This window comes from Oncorhynchus tshawytscha, linkage group LG16 (genome assembly GCF_018296145.1).
Source record: "Oncorhynchus tshawytscha isolate Ot180627B linkage group LG16, Otsh_v2.0, whole genome shotgun sequence".
Taxonomy (NCBI): Eukaryota; Metazoa; Chordata; class Actinopteri; order Salmoniformes; family Salmonidae; genus Oncorhynchus; species Oncorhynchus tshawytscha.
Window position 1 is genome coordinate 17741894 of NC_056444.1, and position 12587 is coordinate 17754480.

General features: G+C 47.1%; 1 protein-coding gene across 1 annotated transcript in view; it reads left to right on the forward strand.

Annotated features, from left to right (window-relative positions):
• The window catches only part of LOC112236911 (disco-interacting protein 2 homolog C-like), a 22478-nt gene extending 11057 nt beyond the window's left edge, over nucleotides 1–11421 (forward strand). The window contains exons 21-37 of the mRNA XM_042298641.1: nucleotides 91–205; nucleotides 2076–2277; nucleotides 3563–3663; nucleotides 3759–3839; nucleotides 3978–4101; nucleotides 4412–4533; nucleotides 4945–5056; nucleotides 5146–5255; nucleotides 5340–5470; nucleotides 5575–5743; nucleotides 7156–7326; nucleotides 7542–7603; nucleotides 7689–7746; nucleotides 7957–8031; nucleotides 8140–8314; nucleotides 8391–8514; nucleotides 8688–11421. Of these exons, the coding sequence (XP_042154575.1) occupies nucleotides 91–205; nucleotides 2076–2277; nucleotides 3563–3663; nucleotides 3759–3839; nucleotides 3978–4101; nucleotides 4412–4533; nucleotides 4945–5056; nucleotides 5146–5255; nucleotides 5340–5470; nucleotides 5575–5743; nucleotides 7156–7326; nucleotides 7542–7603; nucleotides 7689–7746; nucleotides 7957–8031; nucleotides 8140–8314; nucleotides 8391–8514; nucleotides 8688–8940 (2185 nt within the window). The 3' untranslated portion in view covers nucleotides 8941–11421. The remainder of the gene's footprint in view (nucleotides 1–90; nucleotides 206–2075; nucleotides 2278–3562; nucleotides 3664–3758; nucleotides 3840–3977; nucleotides 4102–4411; nucleotides 4534–4944; nucleotides 5057–5145; nucleotides 5256–5339; nucleotides 5471–5574; nucleotides 5744–7155; nucleotides 7327–7541; nucleotides 7604–7688; nucleotides 7747–7956; nucleotides 8032–8139; nucleotides 8315–8390; nucleotides 8515–8687) is intronic.
• The last annotated feature ends 1166 nt before the right edge of the window (nucleotides 11422–12587 follow it).

Genomic DNA, 12587 nt, shown 5'->3' on the forward strand with positions numbered 1-12587 from the left:
CCTCTGTACTCTGCATGTAAACGGTAGCAGTACATATACAGTACCTTAATAACCATCTAACTCTAACCTTCTGTCTGTACGTGGCTCCAGGATAGCAGTGTTCAGTGTGACCGTGCTGCGTGATGAGCGTATCGTGGTGGTAGCAGAGCAGAGACCAGACTCTACTGAGGAGGACAGCTTCCAGTGGATGAGCCGCGTGCTGCAGGTAACACCACTGCATCACGACCACAGTATGACCATAATGTAGGTAACACCACTGCATCACGACCACAGTATGACCATAATGTAGGTAACACCACTGCAACACGCCCACAGCACGACCATAATACAGGTCGACCACATAATACACCACGACCATAATGTAGGTAACACTACCTCAACACGACCACAGTACGACCATAATGTAGGTAACACCACCTCAACACAAACACAGTACGACCATACTGTAGGTAACACTACCTCAACACGACCATAATGCAGGTAACACTACCTCAACACGACCACAGTACGACCATAATGTAGGTAACACCGCCTCAACACAACCATAATGTAGGTAACACCACCTCAACACGACCACAGTGCGACCATAATGTAGGTAACACTACCTCAACAAGACCATAATGTAGGTAACCCTGCCTCAACACGACCATAATATAGGTTACACTACCTCAACATGACCATAATGAAGGTAACACTAACTCAACACGACCATAATGTAGGTAACACCACCTCAACACGACCACAGTACGACCATAATGTAGGTAACACCACCTCAACATGACCATAATGCAGGTAACACTACCTCAACACGACCACCGTACGTCCATAATGTAGGTTACACTACCTCATCACGACCATAATGCAGGTAACACTACCTCATCACGACCATAATGCAGGTAACACTACCTCAACACGACCATAATGCAGGTAACACTACCTCAACACGACCATAATGTAGGTAACACTATTTTAACATGACCATAATGTAGGTAACACCACCTCAACACGACCACAGTACGACCATAATGTTGGGAACACTACCTCAACACGACCACAGTACGACCATGATGTAGGTAACACCACCTCAACACGACCACAGTGCGACCATAATGTAGGTAACACTACCTCTACACGACCATAATGTAGGTAACCCTGCCTCAACACGACCATAATATAGGTTACACTACCTCAACATGACCCTAATGCAGGTAACACCATAATGCAGGTAACACCACCTCAACACGACCATAATGCAGGTAACACTACCTCAACCCAACTACAGTACGACCATAATTTAGGAAACACCACCTCAACACGACCACAGTACTACCATAATGTAGGTAACACTACCTCAACACGACCATAATGTAGGTAACCCTGCCTCAACATGACCATAATGCAGGTAACACCACCTCAACACGACCATAATGCAGGTAACACTACCTCAACACGACCATAATGCAGGTAACACAACCTCAACACGACCATAATGTAGGTAACACTACCTCAACACGACCACAGTACGACCATAATGTAGGTAACACCACCTCAACACGACCATAATATAGGTTACACTACCTCAACACGACCATAATGCAGGTAACATTACCTCAACACGACCATAATGCAGGTAACACTACCTCGACACGACCATAATGTAGGAAACACCACCTCAACACGACCATAATGTAGGTAACACTACCTGAACACGACTACAGTACAACCATAATGTAGGTAGCACTACCTCAACACAACCATAATGTAGGTAACACTACCTCAACACGACCCTAATGTAGGTAACACTACCTCAACATGACCATAATGCAGGTAACACTACCTCAACATGACCACAGTACGACCATAATGCATGTAACACCACCTCAACACGACCACAGTACGACCATAATGCAGGTAAAACTACCTCAAGACCACAGTACGACCATAATGCAACCAGAACACAGACCTGTAAAAATGTTGCACTCATCAGTTTTTTTACACTACTTTTGAACTGACAGCAGAGTTTTTTTTGTTCATGATCTCTTGACTCCTCCTCTGTGTGTGTGTGTGATTGACAGGCGATAGACAGTATCCATGGTGTGGGTGTGTTCTGCCTGGGGTTAGTTCCAGCCAACACCCTCCCTAAGACCCCCCTGGGGGGTATACACCTGTCTGAGACCAAACAGCTGTACCTGGAGGGGGGGCTGCACCCCTGTAACGTGCTCATGTGTCCTCACACCTGTGTTACCAACCTGCCCAAACCACGACAGAAACAACCAGGTGAGACAGACAGAGAAAAATAGAGAGAGAGAGAGAGACAGAGAGAGTGAGAGGGATCTAGAGACAGAGAGAGAGAGGGGGACCTAGAGACGGAGCTAGAGAGAGACAGAGAGAGTGAGAGGGATCTAGAGACAGAGAGAGAGAGGGGGACCTAGAGACGGAGCTAGAGGGAGACAGATGGATCTAGAAACGGAGCTAGAGAGAGACAGAGAGAGTGGGAGGGATCTAGAGACAGCTAGAGTGAGACAGAGAGAGTGAGAAGGATTTAGAGACAGAGAGAGAGAGGGGGACCTAGAGACGGAGCTAGAGAGAGACAGAGAGAGTGAGAGGGATCTAGAGACAGAGAGAGAGAGGGGAACTAGAGACGGAGCTAAAGGGAGACAGAGAGAGAGAGAGGGGGACCTAGAGATGGAGCTAGAGACAGACAGAGAGAGTGAGAGGGATCTAGAGAGAGAGGGGGGACCTAGAGACGGAGCTAGAGAGAGACAGAGAGAGTGAGAGGTACCTAGAGACGGAGCTAGAGAGAGACAGAGAGAGTGAGAGGGATCTAAAGACAGCTAGAGAGAGACAGAGAGAGTGAGATGGATCTAAAGACAGCTAGAGAGAGACAGAGAGAGTGAGAGGGATCTAGAGACAGCTAGAGAGAGACAGAGAGAGTGAGAGGGATCTAAAGACAGCTAGAGAGAGACAGAGAGAGTGAGAGGGATCTAGAGACAGCTAGAGAGAGACAGAGAGAGTGAGAGGGATCTAGAGACAGCTAGAGAGAGACAGAGAGAGTGAGAGGGATCTAGAGACAGCTAGAGAGAGACAGAGAGAGTGAGAGGGATCTAGAGACAGCTAGAGAGAGACAGAGAGAGTGAGAGGGATCTAGAGACAGCTAGAGAGAGACAGAGAGAGTGAGAGGGATCTAGAGACAGCTAGAGAGAGACAGAGAGAGTGAGAGGGATCTAGAGACAGAGAGAGAGAGACAGAGAGAGTGAGAGGGATCTAGAGACAGCTAGAGAGAGACAGAGAGAGTGAGAGGGATCTAGAGACAGCTAGAGAGAGACAGAGAGAGTGAGAGGGATCTAGAGACAGCTAGAGAGAGACAGAGAGAGTGAGAGGGATCTAGAGACAGCTAGAGAGAGACAGCATGTGTTTAGCAGAGCTGATTTAGTGAACGATGAAGAACATTGTTAGCTATTATATCCCTCAACCTTCTTGTTGTAAATGTCACTGTTAATTCAAATAACGTTTTGGACACGTCTTTACCTTGTTTGTGTCTGTGTGTATGTGTGTGTTGTAGAGATTGGTCCTGCCTCTGTGATGGTGGGGAATCTGGTGTCTGGGAAGAGGATCGCTATGGCCAGCGGCAGAGACCTGGGACAGACTGATGACAACGACCAGGTAACACGTCATTCCATTGCCACAGAAATATGGCTTGAGATGGATTATTATTATGTTAGTGCCTGTGATATCATATCCTGTCGTGTGTCCTGTAGTTCCTGTTCCTGTCAGAGGTGCTGCAATGGAGATCTCAGACGACGCCTGACCACATCCTCTACACACTGCTCAGCTCCCGGGTAACATACATCACTCACTCACTCACTCACTCACTCTCTCACACACACACACACACACACACACACACACACACACACACATTATCATTTTTGAAGGATTCTGTTATGATTGCTCTCTCTATCTCTCTCTCCCTCTAGGGGCTGGTGTCCAGTTCTCTGACCTGTCTTCAGCTCCATAAGAGGGCGGAGAGAGTTGCTGCCCTGCTGCTGGAGAGAGGAGGACTACAGGAGGGAGACCACATAGCACTGGTCTACCCACCAGGTAACACACACTCACTTAGCATGTACCCCCCCCCACACACACACACACACACACAACCACACATTCAGTTAGCCTGTACCCCCACATACACACACACTCAGTTAGCCTGTACCCCCACATACACACACTCAGTTAGCCTGTACCCCCACATACACACACACTCAGTTAGCCTGTACCCCCACATACACACACTCAGTTAGCATGTACCCCCACACACACAAACAAACACACATACACACACACACACAAACACACATACACAGTTAGCATGTACCCGTAAATACACTCCTCACTCCTTTGTGTGTTGCAGGTATAGACTTGATCGCAGCATTCTACGGTTGCCTTTACGCTGGCTGTGTTCCTATCACTGTCAGACCGCCCCACCCACAGAACATCTCAACCACACTGCCCACAGTCAAGATGATCGTAGAGGTGAGAGGTCAAACACTGAGGTCAACTAGGGGTCAATACTGCCCAGTCAACTGGTTGAGAGGGGGTAGAAGATAAAGATGCAGTAGCATTCTATCTCTCTGTCCCTTCATCTATCTCTCTGTCCCTTCATCATCTCTCTGTCCCTTTATCATCTCTCTGTCCCTTCATCATCTCTCTGTCCCTTCATCATCTCTGTCCCTTCATCATCTCTGTCCCTTCACCCATCTCTCTGTCCCTTCATCATCTCTCTGTCCCTTCATCATCTCTGTCCCTTCATCCATCTCTCTGTCCCTTCATCATCTCTCTGTCCCTTCATCATCTCTCTGTCCCTTCATCATCTCTGTCCCTTCATCCATGTCTCTGTCCCTTCATCATCTCTCTGTCCCTTCATCCATCTCTCTGTCCTTCTAGGTCAGTCGTTCGGCCTGCGTGATGACCACAGCGGTCATCTGTAAGCTGCTGCGGTCGAAGGAGGCGGTCGCCACAGTGGACATCAGGAACTGGCCTCCCGTCCTGGACACAGGTCAGCTCTGACCACATACAGTGTATCTGTCAGGCTGTTAGCTGGTTGTTTGTACTGGTGTATAACTGAATATTATTTTGTGTTTTCAGATGACCTGCCAAAGAAGAAGCCTCCAGCTCTATATAAGCCCTGTAACCCTGATGCCCTGGCCTATCTGGACTTCAGTGTGTCCACTACTGGCATGCTGGCTGGAGTACAGGTAACATTAACCTCTGACCTCCATCCCTGACCTCTATCCCTTGCTATGCCTAGTGTCTGACATGTTTCGTGGGTGTGTGTGTAGATGTCCCATAATGCGGTGGGAGCGTTCTGCCGATCGGTGAAGCTGCAGTGTGAACTCTATCCCTCCAGAGAGGTAGCCATCTGTCTCGACCCCTACTGTGGCCTGGGCTTCGTCCTCTGGTGTCTCTGCAGGTACACACACACACACACACACACACACACACACACACACACCTGTTAAACAACTGTTTCAATGTCCAACAATTGACTTCCCTTTCTAACCTCTAACTCTCCAGTGTGTATAGTGGCCACCAGTCTATCCTGATCCCTCCAGTAGAGTTGGAGTCTAACCCAGCGCTGTGGCTGCTCGCTGTCAGCCAGCTCCGAGTCAGAGACACCTTCTGTTCCTACAGCGTCATGGAGCTCTGCACTAAAGGACTGGGCCTGCAGACAGAGGCACTGAAGGTACACAAACACACACACACACACATAAACAAACACATTCCACACGCAGAGAGAACTAAATCAAGTGCTCTTTGAATTGACTCAGTAAACAGTGTGTTTGTGGCCTGAGGTGTTGTCTGATTGGTTGCTGATCGACAGACTGAGTTTATTTTAAGAGGTTAACTTTCACCAATGGAAATTGCCATGGAAACTAGGAGCTGACTCACTGAGAGAAACACATAGGGAACAGATCCAGGAACAAACAACAGCTTTATATAGCCATCAGTAGGATGAGGGTGGGATGAGAGGGAGGTAAGGATGGAAATGTTGTGTATTTAAAGTTAACTTCTCTTCACCCCATCTCTCCTCCTCTTCACCCCACTCTCTCCTCCTCTTCACCCCACTCTCTCCTCCTCTTCACCCCACTCTCTCTTCCCCTTCACCCCACACTCTCCTCCTTTTCACCCCACTCTCTCCTCCTCTTCACCCCACTCTCCTCCTCTTCACCCCACTCTCAAATGCTCTTCACCCCACTCTCTCCTCCTCTTCACCCCACTCTCTCCTCATCTTCACCCTCTCTCTCCTCCTCTTCACCCCACTCTCTCCTCCTCTTCACCCCACTCTCTCCTCCCCTTCACCACACTCTCTCCTCCTCTTCAACCCACTCTCTCCTCCCCTTCACCCCACTCTCTCCTCCTCTTCACCCCACTCTTTCCTCCTCTTCACCCCACTCTCTCCTCCTCTTCACCCCACTCTCACCTCTTCACCCCACTCTCTCCTCCACTTCACCTCATTCTCTCCTCCTCTTCACCCCTCACACCTCCTCTTCAACCCCACTCTCTCCTCCCCTTCACCCCACTCTCTCCTCCTCTTCACCCCACACTCTCCTCCTCTTCACCCCATCTTTCCTCCTCTTCACCCCATCCCTCCTCCCCTTCACCCCACTCTCTCCTCCTCTTCATCCCACACTCTCCTCCTCTTCACCCCATCTTTCCTCCTCTTCACCCCATCCCTCCTCCCCTTCACCCCACTCTCTCCTCCTCTTCATCCCACTCTCTCCTCCTCTCACCCCCTCTTCTCCCCACTCTCTCCTCCTCTTCACCCCACTCTCTCCTCCTCTTCACCCCACTCTTTCCTCCACTTCACCTCATTCTCTCCTCCTCTTCACCCCACACCTCCTCTTCACCCCACTCTCTCCTCCTCTTCACCCCATTCTCTCCTCCCCTTCACCCCCTCACACCTCCTCTTCACCCCACTCTCTCCTCCTCTTCACCCCACTCTCCTCCCCTCATCTCCTCATCTTCACCTCATTCTCTCCTCCTCTTCACCCCTCACACCTCCTCTTCACCCCATCTCTCCTCCTCTTCACCCCATCCCTCCTCCTCTTCACCCCACTCTCTCCTTCTCTTCACACCCCTCCACTTCCTCTCCAGGCACGGGGCCTGGACCTGTCCCGTGTGAGGGCGTGTGTTGTGGTAGCAGAGGAGAGACCCAGGATGTCTCTAACACACTCCTTCTCCAAGCTGTTTAAAGACCTGGGCCTGCACCCCCGATCTGTCAGCACAGCATTCGGCTGTAGGGTCAACCTGGCTATCTGTCTACAGGTGTGTGTGTGTGTGTGTGTGTGTGTGTGTGTGTGTGTGTGTGTGTGTGTGTGTGTGTGTGTGTGTGTGTGTGTGTGTGTGTGTGTGTGTGTGTGTGTGTGTACGTGTGTACGTGTGTGTGTGTGTACGTGTGTGTACGCGCGTGTGTGTTTATGTACTGTACATGTTTGTTTGTGTGTGATAACATGGTCACTCTGTGCTGTGATTGGTGACAGGGAACCTCTGGGCCGGATCCCACTACAGTGTACGTGGACATGAGAGCTCTGCGGCATGATAGGTATGTTTGCCGGTCAATCACAGCAACAACCAATCAGATCAATCAACCAATCAACTTGTATAACAGTGTTTTTTGTTTCTCTCAGGGTGCGGTTGGTGGAGAGAGGTTCTCCTCACAGTCTCCCTCTCATGGAGTCAGGAAAGGTGGGTACTGAGCCATGTTTGAACATTTACAATCATTAAGCTTCATCACTGTAGAGTCCTTAGACTCAGCTTCTCTCCTGTCTGTGGTTCACTGGGTGGTTCGGCTGCAGCTCTCTACACATAGACCAGAATGCCTCATAGGCTGCAGTATATGCCGTATGTGGACCTGGAGATGGAAGCATTGTAGCGTAACCATGGTGACTGTTTCAGATCTTACCTGGCGTCCGCATCATCATCGCCAACCCAGAGACCAAGGGACCGTTGGGAGACTCCCACCTAGGAGAGGTCAGCACACACACATACACACTAATTGATTTAATGATCTTGTTTCCTGGTTTTATGTTGCCCCAACAAAGATGATTTAAATTAAATTATCTGTCTCTCCCCCTCTAGATCTGGGTGCACAGTGCCCATAATGGCAGTGGATATTACAGTGGTTATGGAGAGGAGGTCCTTCAGTCTGATCACTTCACCTCCAGACTTAGCTTCGGAGACACATCCACCGTCTGGGCTCGCACCGGATACCTGGGCTTCTTACGACGTACTGAACTCACCGATGCCAGCGGAGGTATATATACACACACACATACACTAACACACACACTAACACACACACTCACCCTTTCTCTCTGTTTCCTCCCCAGAGAGACATGATGCTCTGTATGTTGTGGGCGCGTTGGAGGAGGCCATGGAGCTGAGGGGGATGAGGTACCATCCTATAGACATAGAGACCTCCGTCATCAGGACGCACAAGAACATCATGGAGTGGTACGTCGCTATACACACCTAAAACAGCTGTTTCTATTTCAATTCTTAATTAAGGTATAATCACTGTAGTTGTAAATTACGTGTGTGTGTGTGTGTGTGTGTGTGTGTGTGTGTGTGTGTGTGTGTGTGTGTGTGTGTGTGTGTGTGTGTGTGTGTGTGTGTGTGTGCCACAGTGCGGTGTTTCCCTGGACTAACCTGCTGGTAGTCGTAATAGAACTAGAAGGCTCGGAGCAGGAAGCCCTGGACCTGGTTCCCATGGTGACCAAGGCGGTGCTGGAGGAGCATTACCTCATCGTTGGGGTCGTCGTAGTAACGGACATCGGGGTGATCCCCATCAACTCTCGCGGGGAGAAGCAGCGCATGCACCTCCGGGACGGCTTCCTACAGGACCAGCTCGACCCCATCTACGTGGCTTATAACATGTAACCCAGACGCCCCATCCTGGGGGGGTGGACCTGAGTGAGGGGGATGTGTGTGTATGTGTGTGTTAGCATGCGTGTGTATGGATATGTGCTTGTATATCGCTAGTGTTCATTTTAAATCAAGACGTACTGTATTTTTGAATCTGCACATGGTCATATGGTGTGGTGCCAGTTGTCTGATCCTTTAGTTGTGCTGTGGTGGAGGTATGGCTGTTTCTGCACCCCCGGTTAAACCTGACACCTAGACAGGAAGTCACTGTACAAAACCTTAAGGGAACACTGTGTATCGATAGACAGGAAGTCACTGTACAAAACCTTAAGGGAACACTGTGTATCGATAGACAGGAAGTCACTGTACAAAACCTTAAGGGAACACTGTGTATCGATAGACAGGAAGTCACTGTACAAAACCTTAAGGGAACACTGTGTATCGATAGACAGGAAGTCACTGTACAAAACCTTAAGGGAACACTGTGTATCGATAGACAGGAAGTCACTGTACAAAACCTTAAGGGAACACTGTGTATCGATAGACAGGAAGTCACTGTACAAAACCTTAAGGGAACACTGTATCGATAGACAGGAAGTCACTGTACAAAACCTTAAGGGAACACTGTGTATCGATAGACAGGAAGTCACTGTACAAAACCTTAAGGGAACACTGTGTATCGATAGACAGGAAGACTGACTGGACCACTAGTAGTTGTTGTTAGGAGAGAGAGAGAAAATATCCCTGAACATATCTGTTTTCTTGATGAAATAGACATTAAAAATAAAGTTATTAAAGTATATTGTCAGAAGAAGACAGGGGGTTCAGATTAGTGTATAAATATAAATATTGTATATAAACATAATCTATATGGAGAGATAACTGAAACACACTGAGGACTAGCCCTGTTATACAGCTCTCTCCACCCACACCCTGTGTACATGTGTGTGCGTGTGTGTGTGTGTGTGCGCGCGTGTGTGTGTGTGCGCGCACGCAATGCAGTGCAGTGCACTCCTCTTATTAGAATCACATTCTCGATTTGTTTCCTAAAACCCATTGACTCCTAAATGCCAAGTGAATCCGTTAGAAGTAAACCATTGTTTCTATCCTACATTCTTTAAACATTGTACGCATATGATTATGGTAATATGTGATTCTGCTAAGCAGAGAGCCCAGTAAGTAGCAGGGGGAAAATGTAGTTGCAAGGAGTTGTGAAACCCAGCTCTGGACCAGAGACACAATGCTTTCTAAATGGCCCCATTTCCTTTAAGGTACACTACATAGGACAAGTAGGACTCCGTGTAGGGAATCAGGTGGTATTTGAGACACACCCACAGTGAAGTGTTCTAACAGAGACACACCCACAGTGAAGTGTTCTAACAAAGAGACACACCCACAGTGAAGTGTTCTAACAGAGACACACCCACAGTGAGGTGTTCTAACATAGACACACCCACAGTGAAGTGTTCTAACAGAGACACACCAACAGTGAGGTGTTCTAACATAGACACACCCACACTGAAGTGTTCTAACAGAGACACACCCACAGTGAGGTGCTATAACAGAGACACACCCACAGTGAAGTGTTCTAACAGAGACACACCCACAGTGAAGTGTTCTAACAGAGACACACCCACAGTGAAGTGTTCTAACAAAGACACACCCACAGTGAAGTGTTCTAACAAAGAGACACACCCACAGTGAAGTGTTCTAACAAAGACACACCCACAATGAAGTGTTCTAACAAAGAGACGCACCCACAGTGAAGTGTTCTAACAAAGACACACCCACAATGAAGTGTTCTAACAAAGAGATGCACCCACAGTGAAGTGTTCAAACAGAGACACACCCACAGTGAAGTGTTCTTACAAAGGGACACACCCACAGTGAAACGTTCTAACAAAGAGACACACCCACAGTGAAGTGTTCTAACAGAGAGACACAGTTTATTTATTTATTTTAAATATGTTAGTCATAAGTTATTACTTATGGCATTTTATATGCATGTTATCAGTTATAACTTTTCTGTGAAAAACATTTTAGTGCTCCTTATGCTTTGTTTACATTCATCTTTGGGTTTGATCATTAAAAACACAACACATTTCATTTTTATTTAATTAATCAGCTACTTTTGTCTCAGATAGCTATAATGTGATCCCATGTATGAAAAACATGCATATCATGACGTGTATTTATTTGCTTGTTATTCTGTACTGGAGAATGGTGATGACATTATCAGCCCCTGACTGTGTGTTGGAGAGAAACGAGTCTGGTGGGTAGGGTTAAACCTGGTCCAGAAACTAGAGGTGAGAGAGACTGCATGGTGTGTGTGTGTTCGTATGTATATATTGTGTGTAAATAGTGTTGATTTTGTACGGTACAGGTGTGTGTGACTGTTTTGTACACATGATGAAAAGATCAAAAGGACACTTTTATAAGAGCCTTCCATTGGCTCAATGTCATACTATACGGTGCAATAAAGTGCTTTGATTGGTGTGCTGTTATTGGTTCACATGCTTTCAGTTGTGCTCAGCATAGAGGGAAAGTTTCACATGTTCTAGGATCAGTTCCCTTCACCAATCCTAACCTGAAGCAGTAGGAGTTGGAAATGCTAAACTGACCTTAGATCTTGGTTGACTTCTAACCCTACTCTATGGACAGATTTTTCAACACTAATGGGGACTTCCAGTGCAGGGGTTCCCAAAATGTTTCACTTGGAGCCCCCCTTCCAGCATTGGGGAACACCCCAATGAATTTTGCAGGTTTATTTTCTGCAATTCTACATATTTTGTCATAAGGTGCAAACACAATTTTGCAGATTTAAAGCAAATTTTCTTGCAATTCTATACGTTTGGCCATGTCTAATGTATATTCATGTGATATTTGAGTGACTAAAAAATTACAACTATCTATGGGCTAAAAAAAACATTAGCTGACATGGGCTAGTTGATCTGGACATTTCTGACAATAGCTCTAAGGTGTGTAATGACTGACATGACAAGAGGAAGTGATGATGCACTACCCAATTTAGAAGTTGCACCTTGTGCATTCTACTATTGCAACTTTCAACAGTAACCACTGCTCTAGCGGACAAGCAGGAACTGAATAGAGGCTACTCAGAGCATCAGTGGGTTCCCATATTTACATTATCATGTCATAACAGGAAACTGTGTGTGTGTCACACATGAATATGTTGGTACTGAGGCGCAGACCCACACACACACACTATCAAAACACACACAAACTGATCTCAGACAAACACATCTGAAGATGAATCTCTGTTTTTGTCCAAATAAGGCTAACATTTGTACTACTCCTCTGAAGTTCCCAATATACGGTACAGTACCAGATACAGTACATCAGTATAATACTCAACCAATGAGAGAAAAGGAAATAGGGAGAGGGAGGGAGCAGGAAAAGGGAAATAGAAAGAGGAGAACTGAAAACAGACTGATCTGATGGATGTCATATATATATTGTCTTCAAAATATTTCCAAACCGAGTGGGTTGTCTCTAATTTATGCTTTGTCCACAACTACAAGGATGAGTCAATAACATTTTGGGGTATGAGTTGATATGACATGAGCTGTTAAAAAGGAGGTACTTTCAAAGATCTGAGACTATCACTCTCCCTCTTCACTTTCTTTCTCACTCCCTTTCCC